Raw genomic sequence first — 20,940 nt, forward strand, 5'->3', positions numbered from 1 at the left:
TGACCTCGTGTTTCATTCTTCAACCGCGAAACTTTTCCACCAGCGGGTTGTTGCCAGATCTCGTATGAAAATTACACGTCAGTTGCAAAGATAGAATACGTGATTTGGCTGACCACAGGATTCGCTCTTTATTCTTTTGAGAATGTTTTATTTATATATATCTCCCTCTCTCTCTCTCTCTCTCTCTCTCTTTCTCTCTCTCGGAGGTCGTTCACAAACAAACCCATCAGCCCTTCTTTTTTTTTTATTATCCCCGAATATGTTGAAAAGGCATTAACGGGGGGTAAACCCGTGCTGGTTGGAGCTTAAGCTTAACCCCAAATATAAAGAGTTGGCTCGTGTTTTAGCTCCTAATTGATAACATAATCTGGCGTGACTATATATATTGTCACACCAGATTATGTTATCAGTTAGGAACTAAAACACGACTCTGGCCACGAAGCAGCCCTGGACGATTTGTTTTAAAATAAGCGAACTTGGCAACACGCACGCAGTGTTTGCCCCGCCCCTCTGGCTTTGACGCGCTGGTGCGCAGTGCGCCTGCGCGGGGCAGAATGGCGGCTCTTTTGGAATCGCTGCTGCTGGGGAAAGTGGAGGCCGGCGAGGCCGCAATCTGGCTACGAAACGCGCAGGTGGGTGCGGCGCTCGGCGCTCTGCGGCGCCGTGTGTGCGCGTAAAAAAGCGGCCGCGTTTCCCGCCAGCGGCGGAGCTCCATGCGTTCCGAGGCCCGTTTCGTGCATAGAACGTTCTCCCTCCGTCTCCGTTTTAGTGCAACCCGAGCTGTCGTAATGTCCTCATGCTTGTGCTTCATCTGCAGGACTTGACAGGCCAGACCTTCTGTAAGCCTCTGGAGTTCGTGCCGTTCCTGCTGAACTTCTTGCGGGACCAGTGCAGCCACACCCTCGCCCATGGCCCTGCCACGCCCGCCAAGATGCCCAGCTGCCCCAAGGCTTCCCTCCGCCCCTCGGGGGGCTCTGGCGGTCGCGGCCGGGGCTCGGGGCTTCGCGGCAGCAGCCGGGTGCAGCTCTTCTCACCCCCGGCTTCGCTGTCGCCCCCGGGTGCGAGCGATGTGGAGGCGTGTGAGGCTGCGGCCACGCCCACCAGGGGCGTACAGAGCCTGAGCGCCTCCAGCAGCCCCTCCTTCAGCTCAGGGTGGAGCCCCGGCCCTCGACAGGCACATCACGAACGTCGCTCCGCCCAGCGCAGTTGCCTGGGCGACTTCTTGCCCCTGTCCCCGCCGGAAGCACAGCAGTCGAGCCCCGCCCCGGCTGGAGGGCATCACCGCGGCGGCGGCCGTAAGCGCAGTGGCGGGAGTGCACCTACGTCCGGGGGGAGGCAGGGAGGGCTGCGTGGACACCAGCAGGATGGAGCTGTGGCATGCTGGGAAAATGTGGGCCAGAGAGGCAGGGGAGGAGGTGGAGCCAAAGGAGGCGAGAGGCAGTCCCCCCCAACACGGGTGCAGGTCAACAGCCTCGAGGACTTCCCGCCGATGAGTGCCACGCAGCAGGCCACGCCCGTGTAAGTAGAGCAGCACCACTCCCAAATGTATTTATTCCAGACTGATCGTTCAAAAGCAAAATGTCCTTCCAGAGCGACCAAGCCTTCTCGCCGCATCAACCCCACCCCGGTGAATGGAGAGCGGCCGCACTCCCGGCCCAAGAGCTGTTTCACCTCCACACCTCTGAGCAAGCCGTGCAGCCCGCCAGCCTTCCCAGAGTGCACTGGGGCAGCGGAGGCCAACGTTGGCAGCCCCCTCAGCCTGCGGGAGGAGAGGGAGATGCTGAAGAGAGAGAGGTAGGGAGGTGACGGGAGGTGACCGCCTGGCAGATGTGTATTTACGTCGGCCTTGTTCTGTGTCTGAGGTCACTTTGATCCAGTCCCAACAATGAGGTTTCCCAGGATGCACCATTTCTGTGTCTGTAGCTTTAAATGCTAATGAGGAGGAGAGGGGCGGAACGAGGAGGAGAGCGGCCTATAGGAGTTGAGGGGGCATTCGAAATGACATCATCAACCCCTTTCACCAAACATAATGTTTGGTATAGACAGGAAGTCTGTACCAAAAAATGAACCCGCTGGTTCAGTCTCGTGTGACGGAACTAAAACAAATTACATTTGAGCTCATTTTTACATCCAATCACCGAGCGACTTCGATGCTTCGCACGTTTGGAAGCTGTGACGGTCGGTGGAGATCATGTTTTAGGGGAGGGGCGGGTAAATCTCCGGGTGGAAAAAGCATGGGAAACAGGGAGGTAACGTTTCCCCTTATGACGTCATAAGGGGACAAATTCCACATCCGACGATCTGAGCTGCCGCTCTCTGAACGGTGAAGCAGAACGACCAAAACACTCTTTATCGCCATTTCTAGCCACTGCAGGGCAATGGACAGGCTGGGGGACCTCGTATTAATGTTACAACCCCAAATCAGAAAAACAACAACAACAACATGTATTTCTTATATAGCCCATAATCACATACAGTATGTCTCAATGGGCTTTGACAGGCCCTACAGTTGACACCCCCCACACTTGACCCTTCTGCACACAAGGAAAAACTCCACACAAAAAAACTCTAGGAGAGAGAAAAAGAGAAAGGAAGAAACGTTGGGAAGGAGTGATACAGAGAGGGACCCCCTTCCAGGGTAGAGTGAGCCTGCAAATGGTGTCAGTGCAGGGTTGGGGATGATATAATAATAAGTCCTACAGTTGTAGGGTTGGAGAAGTCCAGGATGTATTCAGTATCATGGTCTAGATTACGTGTCCATAATGATGTTACTGGTCCATTTGAAGATCCCTGGAGCTGTAGTTGTAATGGTGGTGGTGGCTGTGGTGACCCTCTGGTTTGTTTCATGTTTTGTCCTTGTTTAGCAGTTGTCAGGAACCAGGATTTATTTGCTGGTCTGATCACTGGGGTCTGCCAGTAGTCTGGGTGCTTGATTCCGTGTCTCGGAGAAAAACAAACAGAAGCAGCGGCAGACGGTTGGACTGTACGACCAATACTGAAAAAGTTGGGACAGGGTGGAAAATGTAAATAAAAAAATAAAGAAGTAATTCACAAATTTCCATTAACTTTTGTCATTGCAGACAGTATGAACATAAGATAATTGGTCAACATCATTTGATTTATAAATAAACATTCATGGGAGAAGAATGGGACAAACTAAGAGCCGAGCCTCTTTGTCACGTGATTTCTTCAGTGCCTAAACATCAAGTGTTGTTAAAAGACAGGGGAACTGTACAAAGTGGTAAATGCTGTACTGTCCCAACATTTTTTTGGAATGGATATTTATTCACAAATCAAATTATGTTGACAAGATGTTGACATTTTCCACCGTGTCCCAACTTTTTCTGATTTGCGGTTGTAAATCATCTCACAGAGTCCCTTTTTCATGACAGGGACCTTTAACGCTAGAAGTCCCAGGTTTTTCTGACCCCTCAGCTCTAGCAGAGGTAGGCCAAATGGCCCCTTCCAGTCAATTGACTGTCCTGTGGGTTTTATAGGTAGAAAAGCCAAATGGCTGCTCTCTGGGACTTCTAGTGTTAAACCTGTGTGTTGTTTCTTCACTCGTCCATCTCCAGGACCAAACTGGCACAGCAGATGGGCTCCCCTCTGAAAGCCATGCTAGATCCCTGCACGCCAACCAAAGCTGGGACTCGCCTGGACTCCAGAGTGACCCCTGACCCCCCAGCTCCCTGCCCTGACCCTGCTCAGGTGACTTTGGTGGCAGAGCTCGACTTGCTGGCTGTGATTTACTGCACCTGTATTCGAGGTGAGGAGCAGTTTTTCTTTTGCTTTGTCCATTTGCCTAAAAGGTCGTAATAATTTTGTATGTAAAGGCAGTCGTATAAACTGCTCTCACATTGCAAATAATAATGAATATTATTCACTCGTTAAATTAAATCCCTCTTTAAATATGGACGTTTGAACGGGGTTCTTTTTGGAAAAGTCATTGGAATCTTTAAGTGAAGTGATTGACACATGTGATACACAGCAGCACAGCACACGGTGCACACAGTGAAATTTGTCCTCTGTATTTAACCATCACCCTGAGTGAGCAGTGGGCACCATGACAGGCGCCCGGGGAGCAGTGTGTGGGGACGGTGCTTTGCTCAGTGGCACCTCAGTGGCACCTTGGCGGATCAGGATTCGAACCGGCAACCTTCTGATTACGGGGCCACTTCCTTAACCACTAGGCCACCACTGGCCCAGATTCTGCCCACAGAATCTGATTGACGCCTGAATGTATATTGACGTACATGGTTACGTAGCGTTTTTTCATTTCTGTATCGTTTATATCGCACTTCTCTCTTCAGTGCATTTCAACCGTCTCTTATCTTTGGTACTTGTATTCGGGTTTTCAACAAAATACATTTTCAGATATTCAGAAAATGTACTTTCGGCGTGAGCACGTGGAGGGGGGGGGCAGTAGAAATGGCAGGTAGACCCGTTGCGGGGCACAAACAGCGGTCCAGCGGATCCGTTCCAGGTGCGGCGGCCGAACAGGATTCGTGAGCAGCATGACAAATTTAGCGAAGCGTTTGAAACGCCACCACTCGGAGAGGGGGGTAAAGTTGGCGTACTGTTGAAGTAAGTATCCGCATTGTACAGTTATGAATATTTTTCTCTTCTGTGACATGAGAAGTGAGGTGTCATTTTTTTAGTTTGTTATGAATATTCTTTATTCATTAAAAAAAAATCGAGATCTTTTTGAGTGTAGTGACTAGTATAGTATTTTATTCTTTAATTGAAGTATTGCAGTGACTGTAACCCCCTTCACTGTTCACGGTTGAGCTTTGCTGTTGGGACCTGTAGTCCGGGGGGGACGTGACTGGGATGACATTTAAGCTTTACTTACTTACTGATAATTGGTGGTGATGGTGTTGGTAGTGGGCGTGGTCACGTTAGGAGTATACAGTCGTGGCCAAAGGTTTTGGGGTGGTGGTAGCCTAGCGGGTAACACATTAGTCTATGAACCAGAAGACCCAGGTTCAAACTTACTACCATCGTGTCCCTGGGCAAGACACTTAACCCTGAGTGTCTCCAGGGGGGGACTGGCTCTGTCCCTCTAAGTCGCTCTGGATAAATGCTGTAAATGAGAGTGTTTTGAGAGTGACACAAATACACGATTTCACAAAGTTTGCTGCTTCCGTTTTTATTACGGTAATTTGCATAAACTCCAGATCGTTATGAAGAGCGATCAGATCACAGGCAAGAATATTGCTGCTACTAAGATTGCATCAACCATTTATCAGATCGTCAAAAACTTCAAGGAGAGAAGTTCAAGTGTTGTGAAGAAGGCTTCAGGGAGACCAAGAATGTCCAGCAAGTGCCAGGACCGTCTCCTAAATTCAGCTGCAGGATCGGGGTGCCACCAGTACAGATCTTGCTCAGGAATGGCAGCAGGCAGGTGTGAGGGCATCTGCATGTCCTGGTGTCAAGAAGGGCAGCAAAGAAGCCCCTTCTCTCCAAGAAAAACATCACGGACGGACTGATACTCTGTAGGAAGTACAGGGACTGGACTGGAGTGAAGACATTTTCTCTGATGCAGCCCATTTACGATTTGTTTGAGGCATCTGGGGAAGAAAAGGTGACGCCACCATCAGTCCCGTCTCGTGCCGACAGTAAAGCATCCTGAGACCGTTCATGTGTGGGGCTGCTTCTCGTCCAAGGGAGTGGGGTCGCTCGCAATTTTACCCCAGAACACAGCCGTGAATAAAGAACAGTTCCAAAACTTCTTCTGACTTCTCCCAACCATCCAAGAACAGTTTGGTGAAGAACGGTGCCTTTTCCAGCAGGATGGAACTCCAAGCACGGATTATGAAGGAACAGAAGTTGGGCAGTAATGCCCACACACCCAGAACATGATTAAAGTTCATCTTCTGGTTATTAGGCAACAGAACAGTGCTGGGTGGGTAGTAGTATTTCCGTAAATCTCTTCTGTCCCCTCTGCGTAGAAAACCTGGTGCCCAGCGTGTTCCTGGAGCTGTTCTTCACGCTGCAGCTGCTGACGTCTCGCAGTCCTTCACCAGCAGAGGGAGACAGCGTGGGTGACAACGACGCAGGTCTGTCTGTCCCCGTCTTTATTCATTCACACTCAACTGTTTAATGTCATTGCACGCGTTGTAATAGACTATCTACGGTGGATGATACCTTTTGTAGGTGTTCCCTAAATGACCATTTTTTGCAGCGTTTGTTTAAGTGACTTTATACCCCTTTCACACAGAGTAAAAATTGGCAAAACCAGATATACCTATTAGGAATAGAAAATCTTAGCTTAATCAATGGGGCCAGATGGTTATTGGGGATTAAAAGGTTTTTTGTTTTTTAATGTGAGGTGATTATGTTGCTGGTGGTTAATCCGAAGGAGATCGCTGACCTCGCTCTCTTGTTCGGTTGATTTGCACGGCGCCTGGACTCCTCTCCTCACCGCTCCGCCGCCGTTCCTCCGGAACGTTTATCTCCGCTCCTGCAGACGTGCTGGAGAGGGGCTACTTCCGGAGCGTCCACAACTGTGTGTACTTCGCAGTCAAGGTTCTGGAGGACCTGTTCGAGTGAGTGCTAATTCCCTCTAAAGGGCTCCGCCCTTTCTCTGGTAATTTGACGTTCATGTCCCTCAGGCTGCTGTCCCACATGGACAAGTGCACTCTGCGTCTGCTGGCAGAAAATGAACGGGTGGGCCTGTTCGCTCCCGCGCTACGCGAGCAGCTTTTGAAGGCTCAGGACGTCAGCACAGCGAAGGTGAACGCGCCGAACATCTTGATCGAGCGCGTTGATGTGATTTGTGAATAACCGTGCGTGGTTTTCAAACTCCCTCCACATGCAGGTCTCTTCAGCGCCGCCGTCCTTCGTCCATTCTGTGTCCTTCCAGCCTGCGACTGACAATCGCTCCAACTTCAGCAGTGATAAGGCCTTCCACATTTTTAAGAAGCAGAGGTAATCTGAGCGTTAGACCGTCCCGGTGTGGGAGGGGCAGGCCTGGGGTCAGACCAGCATGTGGACAAGAGATATTGTTGAGAATGGTGTGATGGAACAGAGAGGAGAACAGTAGATAAAAGATAAAGTGAAGTGATTGTCACATGTGATACACAGCAGCACAGCACACAGTGCACACAGTAAAATTTGTCCTCTGCATTTAACCCATCACCCTGAGTGAGCAGTGGGCAGCCATGACAGGCGCCCGGGGAGCAGTGTGTGGGGACGGTGCTTTGCTCAGTGGCACCTCAGTGGTACCTTGGCGGATCGGGATTCGAACCGGCAACATTCTGATTACGGGGCCGCTTCCTTAACCGCTAGGCCACCACTGCCCAAAGTAGGGGTTGGGATGCTTTTTTAATCACTGTATAATCAGGCTGCAACTGATGACTTTTTATTTTTATATGAACAGTACGGGACAAAAGTCTGGACACATCTTCTCATTCAACGTGTTTTCTTAATTTTCATGACCATTTACGTTGGTAGAGTCTCACTGAAGGCATCAAAACTATGAATGAACACGTGTGTGTGTGTGTGTGTGTGCTGTGTGTGTGTGTGTGTGTGTGTGTGTGTGTGTGTGTGTGTGTTTTTTGTTTGTTTTTTTTGTTTAATATATATATATATAAAATCTCATCTGTCATCAAGTAGTCAGATTGATATTTGGCTCCTATTTAGCTACCAGTTTTTACATTTAGCAAAAGGTTATTTAAATTATGTGGCAAATAATAAAGAAGAAAAAATGCTTCACTCAAAAACATATTTTAATACATCTTTGCCAAGTTAAAAAAACATTTTCAAGCACATTTTATTCATTTTATGGAACGTCAGGTCAGGCTTGTTCTCTTCTGAGAGCAGATTTTTCCCTGCTGCAGACCAGATTTGCTCTGATGGGGTGCATGTTGCAGGAATTAAAAAAGATCTTACCGGGTTCAACGGTGCAAGAGAACACCATCTGAGAGGGACTTCCTTGTTGAAGAATGCTGGCTCTGTGACTAACTGCTTCACTTCTTTTAAAGTTGCACCTTTGCCTTATCTAGGGTGAAATGGTCCCAATGGTTGCTGCTGTGCTTCTACCTGTTGCTGATTTTTACTGCAGCTATTATTACACATTTTCGACTATTTATACTATTTTTTTACCATTTTATACTATTGTACAATACAAATACTTGCATTGTTTTTTGCACAGGGACATTTTTTATGAGCTCTTGAGGGACTGGGAGGACTTCCATAAGGAGCCGGGCTGGCAGTTTGAAGCTGCTCTGGGTGGCCGAGTCAGGTGAGCCACGGCATTGTCAGTATTAGCGGGCGTGGCTTCACTTTAACATTGCTGACGTGTGGCCTCTCCGGTCCCGTATACGGTTGAACTATGTCAGGGCAGCATTGCCAGGGAGCACCCCTACACTCGTCCTGTAACTAAACGTCCTGTACCTTGTGTCTGAAGGGCGATGGTCAGTCAGCTGACCGCTGCAGGGAACCACGCGCACTTCGCAAGGCTCTTCCAGAAGCAGCTTATCCAGGTGAGGTGTGGTGGTCTGGTGTGAACCTTCCTCTCCTCATATCTCGCTTCTGCTTCTTGTTAGACTTCTTTTTCTTCCCTTTGTTACTGCATTTTTACACAATTCATACATGAGTTCAAAATTAAAAATGAAATTTGGTAACAGGCCCATTAGAGGAGTTGGCTGAGGGTGAAAGCACTACACTGTACGCCAGGGGTGGGTAAACTATGGTCCGTGGGTCACATCCTGCCCGCCAAAGGTTGGTACCGAATTGCCCAAATAATGGGTGTTAGTAGCCTAGTGGGTAACACACTCAGACCCAGGTTCAAACCCCACTTACTACCATCATGTCCCTGAGCAAGACACTTAACCCTGAGTGTCTCCAGGGGGAGACTGTCCCTGTAACTACTGGATAAGGGCGTCTGATAAATGCTGTAAATGTAAATGACCCGTAATTATAACTGCATGCCTGGCGTTACAGCAGGTGGAGCTGAAGATCTTCGCCCAAAATCCAACGGCAGCCATGTATGGCAAGCAGTCGTGACTCGTTTTTATAGGTTACAACAGAACGGCGCGTATAAAACACCATCTGGTGCCGGCCCGGCCCGACAATGTGGCCCCCGAGCTAAAACGTTTGCCCACCCCTGCTGTAGGTGATGCCATGATCGAGAAGACCAGAAGGAAACAATGCTGCGGATCGAAGAATTGAGCCAAGTCCTGTCCAGTGAAGCTCCTCGTTTGTCTGCTGCTTTTCCATCGCTGTGGTTGCAGCCGTGGTTATAAGTTAACTATCGCGAATTCATTCATCTTACCGCGAGGAAGAGGCTTTTTTTTGTTTTTTGATGCATTGAACGTTGCTTGTTTGTTGCTCATGTAGAAATATCACAAGGAACAGTTAAAAAATGCACGACAACGACTACTTCTTGAGCCCAAGACACGGAGCATTTGGTTTTTTTTATCAGTGATTCAGCGTCCGATTATTTTTAGCTTTGATCCATGAAGACATGAATCTGAAAAGGACGCAGTGCGTCTTATCCATGTAAAATACAGTGAAGGGTCGGTGAGACGCATGATTCGCTATAATCGCTCTCGGCCTCAGATGTGCAAGGACCCTCGCGGCGTGGCGTCTCACGGCGACGCCCCAGACGCGGATCTGCTCGGCATGCTGGGAGCTGACAGCTTGGGGCGCCTGAAACGCCTGCAGGAGCGTCTGATCCAGCCCCAGGGCCTGATGGGACCCTGCCCTCCGCCGTCCTTCCCTGGACACCAGGAGTTCTTCAGGGATTTCCTGCAGACGGCCAGCTGGTGAGAGTGAGCTGACCAAGAAGCATCAGCGCATTTATATGAATTATGGTGCCAAATCGGGTTCACATGTTCATGCGCTTCTCCCCCTGTTCCCCATGGCCGCCTTGGTCCTTCTGGTTGCAGCTGCCAGCTGAACCAGCACCTGAAGGACAGCCTGTGGCAGGAGCTGCTGCAGCTGGATGAGGTGTCCATCCTGGGGCCTGCAGCTGGGACGGGAGGTGAAGGACAGGAAGAGGCGGAGGGAGATCTGGAGCAGCAGGTCCGTTAGATGCCAGGGTAGCAGACATGCTGGAGACACAAGGTCTTGTACTGAAATTTACCGGACTGCTGCAACCAAAAACATCTGTAGTTTTGCAAAGGTTTTTTTTTTCTAAAATACCACTAGTTTTACTCTTCACTCTGTTCTCATTATACTCCGTGTTCTCCATCTTTATCAGGATGAGAAGCAGAGGTTCTCCTCGGTTTTGCTCCTGGCCCGGCTCTTGGCGAAATTCCTGGGATTCATCTCCTTTTTGCCCTACCAGACGTCACAACCTCCATCCAGAGAGATCCAGGAGGCGGCGATAGCAGTCCGCAGCAGGGTGTGTGTGTGTGTGTGTGTCTGCCCGCCCGCCCGTGTCTGCTGCGTGTGTTGCTTCCATATTCCAGAACTTTCTTAGCCGTGTGTCTTCGTTTAAAAGCCATGTAAATTTCAGCTGATGATCTATGCCGGAACATGACTGCGCCAACGTGGAAGAAGTTCAGCTTTTCAGGGCTATCATAAGTTGCCGTAGAGTAATTTAAAAGTCATGGAAATTCTTTTCTAAAAATGTGTGTGTGTGTATGTGAGCGATATCGCAACAGTATTTAACGGCCTGATCGGTCAGATCAGCTTTCTGGTGTCATAAGTAATCATTTTGGGTCAGTTCATGCATTTTATGCTCCACTGAGCTCAACGTAATGGTGTCAAAAGGGCAAGTTGGATCGACCCACTACATCAAGTAAAAGTTAAATATTAAGAACAAGCACAGATCGCATTAAACAATTAAGAATATCCCATAACACACACACAGACAGGAAGACATAAGCTGCATTACAGGTGTAACGTTTACTGTTACATGTTAAAACACAGCCAACATGAATGCCAGGAGCATGGCAGCATCAACCAATCACCAACAGCAGCTTCACGATTAGATTTAAATATGATTATCAAAGCACCAATTGTCGATGCAGCACGATGCATCCCATGAATGTTTCTACTTTGCATGATGTTTTAAATACGTCAGTGAGATGAGAGTTGAACCAGCCGCTTGTCTAGCGTTCGTGGCGACAGGTGAGAGCAGCAGTCCACACAGCCGTTCAGCTCCAGCATTCGTATGCCGTCAAAAAAAACGCAGATTTCTTGCCATCAATTTCTGTTAATTTGGCTGCCGCTGTGCTCAGATCAGGCCGCCAGTCACTACCGACAATTCTTTTTAACTAGAAAATCACGAAGCAACGTCATATTTGATATAATCGATTATGTTCTGCACCATGCATCGCGATGCATTGACTATGAGATTCATTTCGACGCCTCTTCTCGTGTGTATTCCTCTAGAAATACTTATCTCCTGTCTTTAATCTGTGTCCCGGCCGGTGAAGAGCGTCCCCGTGCTGGACGTCTGCTCCGTGCTGCACGGCTGCGTGCGCAGGCGCAGGATGGTGCTGACGGTGCCGTGGCTGGTGGAGTTTCTGTCTATGCTGGACTTCACTGGGCCGTACCTGCCCTGCTACAGAACCGCCCTGGGTCTTCTGCTGCACCTCTACAGGTTGGTACGAGCACAGTAAGTGTAGTAGATGAGCAGTAAAAGATGTCTGTTGGTTTGTAACTCAGTGTGTGTGTGTTAGGCGGATGGTGCTGGGTCGAGGTGAGGTCTGCTACCTGAACCAGATGCTTCTTGTGGCTGTTCTGGGTTGGCTTTTTCAGGTGAGAGCACCTACAGACTGAACATGTATGATGGTTTGCTGTTGCATGAGAGCGTCCCTCTTTCATCTCTTACAGATTCCCATGTTTCCTGAAGATATGATTTTCAGAGAGCAGCTGGATCTGAGCGAGGATTTTCACGCCAGCTCACAGGGACTGGTCTGTTCACTGCTCGCATTTTAAATGCTCTTTACCAGACGTTCCAAAAATGGTCCCCTGACAGGAAAGTTTGGGGCTTTTTATATCGGTCTTATTGCTCCCCTAATACTCTTTCCGAAATTTAGCCTTGGTGCAAAATTGCCATGGAAGCCATGAGGGTCGGTGGAGATAATGTTTTAGGGGAGGGGCGGGAAATTCTCTTTTCCCCCTATGAGGTCATAAGGGGACAAATTCCAGATCAGACTGTCTGAGCTGCCGCTCTCTGAACGGTGAAGCAGAATGACCGAAACACTCTTTACACCGACCACCATTTGTAGCCACTGCAGGACCATAGACCGGCTGGGGGACTTGTTAAATCATCTGACAAAGTCACATTTTCATGATAGGGGACCTTTAGCATTTTTATTACAGTTTTGCTGAGCTATGAGCCATGAGCAGGTTTCTTCATGTTGTTTCTACAGGACAGTCTTCCCCTGGTTGACCAGGAGCTACTGTACACCTGCTGTCCATATTTGGGTCAGTAAAGCTTCTTCAGTGTGCTCTCATTTAAGAATCTGCTATGTTCTTGCTTGTTCTGTGGATCAAGTTCTGCTGATTGATGATTGGCAGGTGAGTTTCGGAAGCTGCTGGCAGCATTCGTGTCAGGAAGCACGGCTAAGAGCGGGGGTCTGGTCCGAAAAATCACGCCCACCTCCGCAGAGCCCAGAGGACCTCCATCTACACGATCCCAGCAGAAGCTGGAGGTGCTTCCAGCGAGCAGGAACCTTCCTGAAGTTCATGTTCCAGTCTGTCTCTGGCCCTTGTCCGTTTGATCGTTCCTTTTTTCTGGTCTTGGTGCAGGTGGAGTTGGAGCAGGCCTTCTTCCACAACCAGCCTCCGTCTCTCAGACGCACCGTGGAGTTTGTGGCAGAGCGGGTCGGCTCCAACTCTGTCAAACACATCAAGTGAGCGCCGCTGGAATTCTTTCTCGCGGCTGGATTCTCTTATTGCTTGTAAAAATATCTATATGTGTGCACACAGGGCTACGCTAGTTTCCGAGCTGGTCCGGGGCGGAGAACGAAGCCTCCGGGAGGCAGTTGCTGGTGATGGAGCGAGCGTCCCCAAGATAAATGATGTCATCTGTGCCCGGTTGTGTGATGCAGGGATGCAGGCGCTTGAGGAAGCCACCAGGTGAGCATCTACCTCCGCTTCACGTCTGCTCCACATAACTAGACTGCTTCCCAACATGGCCAGAAATTATACGTCCATTGGAAATTGGATGTTTAAAATAATACTTTTATTAAAGTGTAGTATTATATTATATAATTGGGCACATTATTATTTTAAACATTCTCCAAGGAAAAAAATTCATCTTTAATGTTTTAAAAGTTATACATAATAATGCGAACCTTTAATAATGTAAGCAAAAAGTTGTAATTAGACATGTTGGTTAGTGGCAGCAGGGCGGTAAAATATGTTGCTGCTCATTGGCCAAAATTAATCAAAGAGCTTAAAGTCGGTCAAAACCGACATATGCAGATTATTATAAAGTGTAGGTGCATCCCTAATTAAAATATTAATACAAGAACATGAATAATTCACCAAACGTCATTATTTCCATTTACAGCATTTACCAGGCGCCCTTATCCAGCGTGACTTACAATCAGTAGTTACAGGGACAGTCCCCCCCTGGAGCAACTTATGGTTAAGTGTCTTGCTCAGGGACACGATGGTAGTAAGTGGGGTTTGAACCTGGGACTTCTGGTTCACAGGCAAGTGTCTTACCCACTAGGCTACTACCACACTGGGCGTCCAGTGTCAGTGTCTCATCACCCAAAGACAGTATACAGGATGTTGTTAAGTTTATTTCTTTTTGTCTTTTGTTTTATTTATTTATTTATTGCAAATTTGTCTTTGTGTCCCTGCAGGTTCTGCAGTGAGAAAGGTCCAGTGGCTTTGAAGGTATTACTGCCAGAGGAAACGTCTCCTGCTGTGAGTCTCCCTTATCCTGCCACAACACAACAGATAGGGACAGTCCCCCAGGTCACACTCAGGCTTAAGTATCCTCAGGGACATGATGGTAGTAAGTGGGGTTTGAACCTGGGACTTTGTGGCCTTTTGGTTTATAGGCGAGTTTTTTACCTACTAACAAAATCAGCATGACACCATGACCGAAATGGTTCTAGAAATGGCTTGACTCCTAAAGAATTATTTCTATTATTTACTTGTTATATGTTACATTAATTTTTAAATGGAATCAATTGTTCTTTTTTTTTTTTTTTGGCAAGTAATTGAGGAAACATTATCTAATAAATGATTAAAAATGCAACATGGTATTAAATATATTTTGTTTCATGTTTAGCTGTAAATTTCTGCGGTTGGCAGTTAAATGGGAGGGTGGGGTCTTTAGTCCGTTCCCACAGGAGCTCCGCGCTGCACGCCATGCTGTGTTCTTCTCTTTCCCGACTTGTCACGTCAGCTAATTATACATCCGTGGCGAGTTAGATCAGGCGCGAGCTCATTAGGGGACCAGAAAGCCCCGCTGCATCCTGGCTCGTCTGGGGATACAGCATCCAGCCTCATTATATACTGACGCTTCAAAATGACAGATGAAGCGACGTGGTTTAAATTGGCAACAGTTCACGCTTCTTCCACTCTGAATGACAAATATAATATATATATATATATATTTTATATCACTGCATCACTGAAATATTTTTAATTTGCAGGTCCTCAGCACTGCGGAGAGGATCACCAAACGTCTGGCTACAGAGAAGGCCTGTACCTGGCTGTCAGCAAACATCACAGGTACAGCAGGACCCGGTGCATTTACCAAAATCCCCATGTAACTTCGGGTGCCGGAACTGGCCACTTTACGAACCTGCCGTGGTGGTGGACCCCTCTGTGACGGTGACATTGATCTGCAGTGGTCTGAATTCTGAGTATTTTCTTCTTTTATTCCAGTGCTGATCAAGCGTGAGTGGAAAAGCACCTTTGAACGTGTGATGAAGTCGCTCCCAAACTCAGAAGAGGCAAAGGAAAAAGTGGCACAAAGCTGCAACCTGGACCCATGTGGCACCTGCGCCCCCCACTGCACCCATCAAGCCCCCAGGGCGTCCAGTGTCATCAATGAGATGAAGGTAGAGATCAGGCCATTAAAAACTGATGATACTGTGATACGGGTGATACGCATTTTTACATTTACAGTATTTACCAGACGCCCTTATCCAGAGCGACTTACAATCAGTAGTTACAGGGACAGTCCCCCCCTGGAGACACTCAGGGCTACGTGTCTTGCTCAGGGACATGATGGTAGTAAGTGGGATTCGAACTCGGGTCTTCTGGTTCACAGACGAGTGTGTTACCCACTAGGCTACTACCACCCTTATATACGCCCTTCAACGGAAGCCTTTGAGCGGGTCTTATCTCGTCTGTGACGTCCCACTCTTGTCCCCGATCAGCAGTGGGTTTGACCTGACTGACCGACGGCTGCATTGTTCCTACAGGAGGTGCTGAGCGTTGCTGCTGGCCCCCGGGATTCAGACGAGACGTTCACCGTTCCGCAGCTACAGGTCCTGTTGGAGAGAGTTGGGCGGACGCTGGCATGTCGGAAGGTGAATTTAGCCCCACACGCACTACTCTACAAAGTCCTCATCACACGCTTTCATGTGTTCAATCATCTGCTTCTGCGTGGTGGTGACGTTTCGGTTCACTAGAGGCGTTGATGCTTCACGGTGCATCCCATCAATTTTTCTACTTTACCTCACATTACGTTTTAAATCCCACAGTGAGACGAACGTCTGAAACGGGCGTTTTTCTGCCGTTCGTTCGATCGGCACCGGCATTCGGTCGGCTGCGTGTTCAGATGGTGTCAAATAAACACCAAATGCAATGATTTCTTGCCATCAATTTCCATAAAAATCCCAACAAATTAAACAGCAGCGAGCGTTAAATAGCGAACACCAGAGAAACACCAAACCAGTGCGTTCATTTTGTAAGAATGGACATCGCGGGAGCCTGCTTTTGCCTTGCATAACAGCTGTCTGCAGGGGGAGGTGTGGCATTCCTGTGTCGATGGTTGTGCGTGAAGATTCGGCACCACCCCTGTACATGCCTTTTGTCTGACGGCAACGTGTGAGGTATCAGCCGTCAGGACCGCCCACCCTCTTTGTCTTCCCCAAATGGGAGGCACCGGGGGGCGTGACATCAGAAACAACAGGTTCTGATTGGTCAGTGACAACTTCCTGTAGGCCAGTGACAACTTCCTGTAGGCCAGTGACAACTTCCTGTGGGCCAGGGGTATAAAGGTCTGCTCACATGTGGAAAAAGGGGCTCTGAGCTTTCTTGCTCAGGGGGTTTTCCATCGGAAGCCGGAATGCTCCTGAGTCTTTCTCTCCCCCTCCTTTTCTCTTCTCCCTCTTTACTCTTTCTTCTCATGTTTATTTTCTCTGTAACATTGGTACCTTTTTACATTCAATTTTCACATGTAACTACAATAATTATTTACCGGTGTTAATAAATTAGAAACTGTTCATTTTTAACCTCTATTGTGCCATGCCTCTTTCTGCCAGTTAACATCAAATTGGAGTGGTTGAATACAGTGCTTTGTGTGGAGGGAGAAAGAGTTTTTCTACACACTCTATTCTCTTCTCCCACACCACATGGTCTTTTTTACAATTTCGAACGTCCGTGCGGACGTTGCCCAACTTACGTATAACTAGAGAATGACCAGGCCGCGACATGAACATGGCGACGTGTCGATTATGAGATGGATTTGATCTACTCATTACTCTTGTCTCTCTGTTTAGTTCATGTCTGCGGTTCCTGAGCAGATGTTGCTGCACTGCACGGTGCTGCTGGCCTGCAGGCTGGGTAAGGTGCACACACACACACACACACACGGCTCATGGCGGCGGGGAACGCAGCAGTCTGACTCCGCCCGTGTGTGTTCAGTGTCAGGTGAGCTGCCGCTGCGTTGCCCGGCGGGCGGTGACGGCGTCAGGACGCTGCTGGGGCAGCTGGCTGCGCTGCTGGGCAGCTGTTCCTCACCAGGCCCTCTGCAAATGCTGTTCAGCTCCCCCACTCTCGCCGCCATTTCCGCCACCACAGACTGGGAGGTGAGCAGGAAATGAAACATTCGGACCAATCCAAATATGGTCAATCATTCCCTCAATCATTATCCATACTGTAAAGTATAATAAAGACTTGTCAGAATCCCAGCCACAGTGTTGCCAGATTGTCCAAAAAGGGTTCGGCTGCTACGATATCTAAATTGCCCTGTGAGTCTGAAGACATCAGTGCAGACTGAAGCTTAGCTAAACATTTTTTATTGTACATGTAGAACTAATAAGTGTAATACATATGCAAAAATGAGCCAAATTAGAAATTACCACCTATTAACACTTTTTTTTTTTTTTTTTGCAATTTGCTGCTTCAACCAACACAATTTCAAATACCAATGCTGACCTTTATTTTCTTCCCCCTCTCTCGCCACCCCAGCGGAACAACTTCCTGTTCTTGGTGCAGCTCCTACTGGACAAAGGACTTGTGCGTGTGGAGCAGGTGCTGTCTCTCACGCAGGCCAGCAGAGGGAGCCCTCACACCGCCCAGCTCTGCGCTTCACTCTCCAACAGCCTGGACTCACTAAACATCGACCTGGACAACTGATGTCCGAGCTGATCATACGTGATTTAAAATGAAAGCAGATTTTGGGGTGTCAGGAATAGCAGAGTCATGTTTGTTGGGCGCCCTGCACGTTAGTTTATCTGTTTTATTGCATAGGCATAATCCCACATTTTAGCAAGAGTTTAGAAACGCTTTGTAATATTTTATGATGCCATTTTAAAGTACCCATGCACTTGGGTTTTGATTTTTCTCCGCGCTTTGCCATTGTTTATCTGCATAGACTCGGTAGCATGAATTGACATGTAAAAGACAGTAAATTATCTGTCTTGTCTAAGATCCGGTGATTGCATTCCAGAATGGGAATTTTTAAATGCAATACACTTTTCACTTGGTACTGACTGTCCTGCTTGAGGACAGGTCGATTTTTTTAATAAATGTATTTTGGTATGCATTTGTCAGATTTTTAGTTCACGTTGGACTTTTATAATTGAAATCTGTTGCTTTTACGACTGTGTTGTTGAGGCCTTTGAAAAATTATTAAATGAATAAAGCAATTTTTCAGCTCAGCTGGATTCAACGTGTCATATTTCATCAGCATTCTGGTCATGTCCCATTAAAGGATATCTGTGGCATCTTCTTTTCTGTCGATGGGTTGGTTTATGGTGTACACGTCCTACACATGTGCAGGTTCCAGGGCCAGCTGTTCTAATCCAGCTATGGATAATATTGTTATTGATATTAATAAGGGCATGACGATTCTGATAAATCATAGTTCAGTTTTTCTCATTTGAGTTTGAGTTCACCTGGAAAAAAAAAGTGACGTAGTGAAGAGCCTGAGTTCTGAAAAGGTTCATCTTACAGTTTATTCTCATAAAAGCATTGAACAAATTCAGAAAATATTTGAACTTTGTTTAATTGCATGCATATTGATGATGTTGTGTACAGTATTCATGACATTTACATTTTACATCTTCAGCATTTACCAGACGCCCTTATCCAGAGCGACTTACAATCAGTAGTTACAGGGACAGTCCCCCCTGGAGACACTTAGGGTTAAGTGTCCTGCTCAGGGACACAATGGTAGTAAGTGGGGTTTGAACCTGGGTCTTCTGGTTCATGACCAGGGCAGTTTTCTTCTCAATCCCGGTCCTGGAGAGCCACTTTTTACAAACCCCTCCCAGTGTTCAGGAGCCACCACCAGCCTGCAAGGTGCAGAGGTCACGTTCTTCACAACGACAGATAAACACTTTAATTTCCAAGGCCCTGTACCCAACCCTACTGATGGAATCAAACGGAGAGAAATAAGACCATTTCTGCATGAAAAATAAATTACACCATATTTACATTTCTAGCATTTACCAGAGTGCCTTACAGTCTTTAGATATAGGGACAGTCCCCCCTGGAGACACTCTGGGTTAAGTGTCAGGGACACGATGGTAGTAAGTGGGGTTCGAACCCAGAGATATTAACATATCAAGAGTTAAAAAATGATGTGGGCTTGGTTTTCTGCAGAGCTTGTTTAATCCCTCTGCGCACGACGGGAAAATTCATGCCGTAAATAACGGGGTTTAAAACGGGAGGAATTACAACAAATTCAAGGGACAAGACCACGGCCACAATTCCGGGCAGCTCCCCCTCGTAGCGGCTGAAGGTGATTTCGCAGAAAATGGCAATCGAATACGTAACAAAAGAGACGATGTGAGGAACGCACGTGTAGAAGGCCTTTCTTTTAAACTCTGTCGATCTTTTACGGCAAATGACCAGAATTTTGACATATGTGAACAAAATATACGTGAAGGGAACGAAAACCGTCGTCACGGCAATGAAAATCCCGTACGCGTTGTTCGCGGCGGTGGAGACGCAGGACAAGCGGACGACGGCCCCAGTTGCTGCAGTACAGTTTGCCGACCTCGTTACCGCACAGCGGCAGCCTGACCGCCGCCACCGTCCCCATGCTGATGGTGAGCGCGGGGTACAGCCAGGCCATCGCCACCATCAGCGCGACGGCCTTCGCGGTCATGATGCTGTGGTACCGCAGGGGCCGACATATCGCCACGTACCGGTCGTGAGCCATTACCGTCAGAATGGTGAATTCGCACGAGGCGTAGGTGAACATGGCGAAGGCCTGCAGGATGCAGGCGGAGTAGGACACGGCGGGTCGGGCCGAGAGGAGGTCTCTCAGGAGTCGTGGGAACAGGGCGTTGGTGCCGTAAAGGCCGTTGATGGACAGGCAGGAGATGAATATGTACATGGGCTGGTGCAGCTCGCTCTCGCGCAGTATTACCAGCAGGATGACCACATTGAGCAACACCGTACTGCCGTACGTTATTAATGCAACACCAAAATACACAAAGCTTAAGTAGCCCAGATCTTTAAACATAGTCAGGTAAAAGTATGGCGGCGTCGTCTGATTTTCCATTGACCTTCAAACATAGAAAAGAACATGAATTAAGGAATCATGCAGAATTCCGGAATAATACTAAACTGTTCAGTAAGAATATAAGACCCACGTATATTTGCGTGGAAACCCGTCCAAGTAAAAGGAGCTACCTGACGTACCAGCGCCTTGCCCACAATAACCAAGAGCAGCGTTCCTCTCTGCTTATGTTATCTCATCCCCCCGATGCTAAGATCACGTGTTCAGCCTACAAATCGGTCACCAAAACCACCTCGAGTTGCATCATCATTTTTCCACACAGCATCTACTGCAGTATATTAATAGCTCTTTATTTACTACAATATTGAAGAAACTACGGATTTTTTGGCTTACAAACGAGTCGACGTCACTTTTAAATGTAGTTGTTTATTGTGATAATGACGATAATGACAATCTAAAAAAAATACAGAAAATCAGAATGTATTTAAAATATATTTTATTGTATGAGATGAATATTTAATAAAAAAAATATTATAGAAAGGACAGATGGGAAGGGAACCCCGAAGTAGAAGAAGATGGGGGCAAGCGGATGCTGCTCGCTCATCGTTTTGTGAAGGCTTTTTGCCTTTTGGTGACATTTTTTTCACCCCCTGGACTGAGAGCGAATGCTGCCGACTCCTTCGTCCACCCCAGACACCAGACACCATTATGTATGGCCCTCACCTCCGGATAGGGTTGCCGACTGTCTCACCCCTGAATGAGGGACACTTTCTTGCATGCACAAACAGAGCAGCTGACCAAAAATAATGGAAATAAATTGTAGGCTAATACGCCGCCTCGCCTAGTATCTCTCCGACTGCAGCACAGCAGCACCTCACCATAGATAAAGATGTCGCATTCAGCATCTCAGCATGCGTCACTACCGCCGCCATATTTGGACGGGGTTCCAAGCTTATTCAACATGCTTCTCTGATGGTACAAGAAGAAGATGTGGGAATTTTGCGCCGCATAGCGCTGTAATAACACAGGATCAAGGCATAACATTTCATCATCTTTTATGTTACATCATTTTGTGTTCGACAAGTAAC

At 47.7% G+C, this 20,940-nt stretch overlaps 2 protein-coding genes across 2 annotated transcripts; one reads left to right on the forward strand and one right to left on the reverse strand.

Moving 5' to 3' along the window:
- Positions 1-509: 509 nt before the first annotated feature.
- Positions 510-18,005, forward strand: LOC114788610 (codanin-1-like). The gene is made up of 27 exons (XM_028977342.1): positions 510-632; positions 818-1,518; positions 1,591-1,794; positions 3,576-3,766; positions 5,952-6,059; positions 6,470-6,548; positions 6,615-6,735; positions 6,821-6,930; positions 8,156-8,245; positions 8,411-8,486; positions 9,565-9,770; positions 9,894-10,029; positions 10,208-10,351; positions 11,391-11,557; positions 11,637-11,715; positions 11,791-11,871; positions 12,333-12,387; positions 12,481-12,614; positions 12,712-12,815; positions 12,892-13,041; positions 13,779-13,842; positions 14,580-14,658; positions 14,815-14,990; positions 15,357-15,464; positions 16,659-16,722; positions 16,804-16,967; positions 17,350-18,005. The coding sequence occupies exons 1-27, from the start codon at positions 555-557 to the stop codon at positions 17,515-17,517; spliced, it is 3,837 nt and encodes a 1,278-aa protein (XP_028833175.1). The 5' UTR covers positions 510-554; the 3' UTR covers positions 17,518-18,005.
- A 654-nt stretch (positions 18,006-18,659) lies between these two features.
- LOC114790989 (olfactory receptor-like protein OLF3) lies at positions 18,660-19,855 on the reverse strand. The gene is given in 3 exon segments (XM_028981452.1): positions 18,660-18,677; positions 19,294-19,359; positions 19,361-19,855. Coding segments are annotated over 3 exon segments (579 nt in total).
- Between the last annotated feature and the right edge of the window lie 1,085 nt (positions 19,856-20,940).

The sequence above is a fragment of the Denticeps clupeoides genome, chromosome 1 (assembly GCF_900700375.1).
Source record: "Denticeps clupeoides chromosome 1, fDenClu1.1, whole genome shotgun sequence".
NCBI lineage: Eukaryota > Metazoa > Chordata > Actinopteri > Clupeiformes > Denticipitidae > Denticeps > Denticeps clupeoides.

Excerpts from the sequence above, each read along its gene's own strand:
- LOC114788610 (XM_028977342.1), top strand. The coding sequence starts at position 555 with ATGGCGGCTCTTTTGGAATCGCTGCTGCTGGGGAAAGTGGAGGCCGGC. Across the intron at positions 10,030-10,207 it reads AGGGAGATCTGGAGCAGCAG|GATGAGAAGCAGAGGTTCTC; the intron begins GTCCGTTAGATG and ends CATCTTTATCAG. Across the intron at positions 12,816-12,891 it reads AACTCTGTCAAACACATCAA|GGCTACGCTAGTTTCCGAGC; the intron begins GTGAGCGCCGCT and ends GTGTGCACACAG.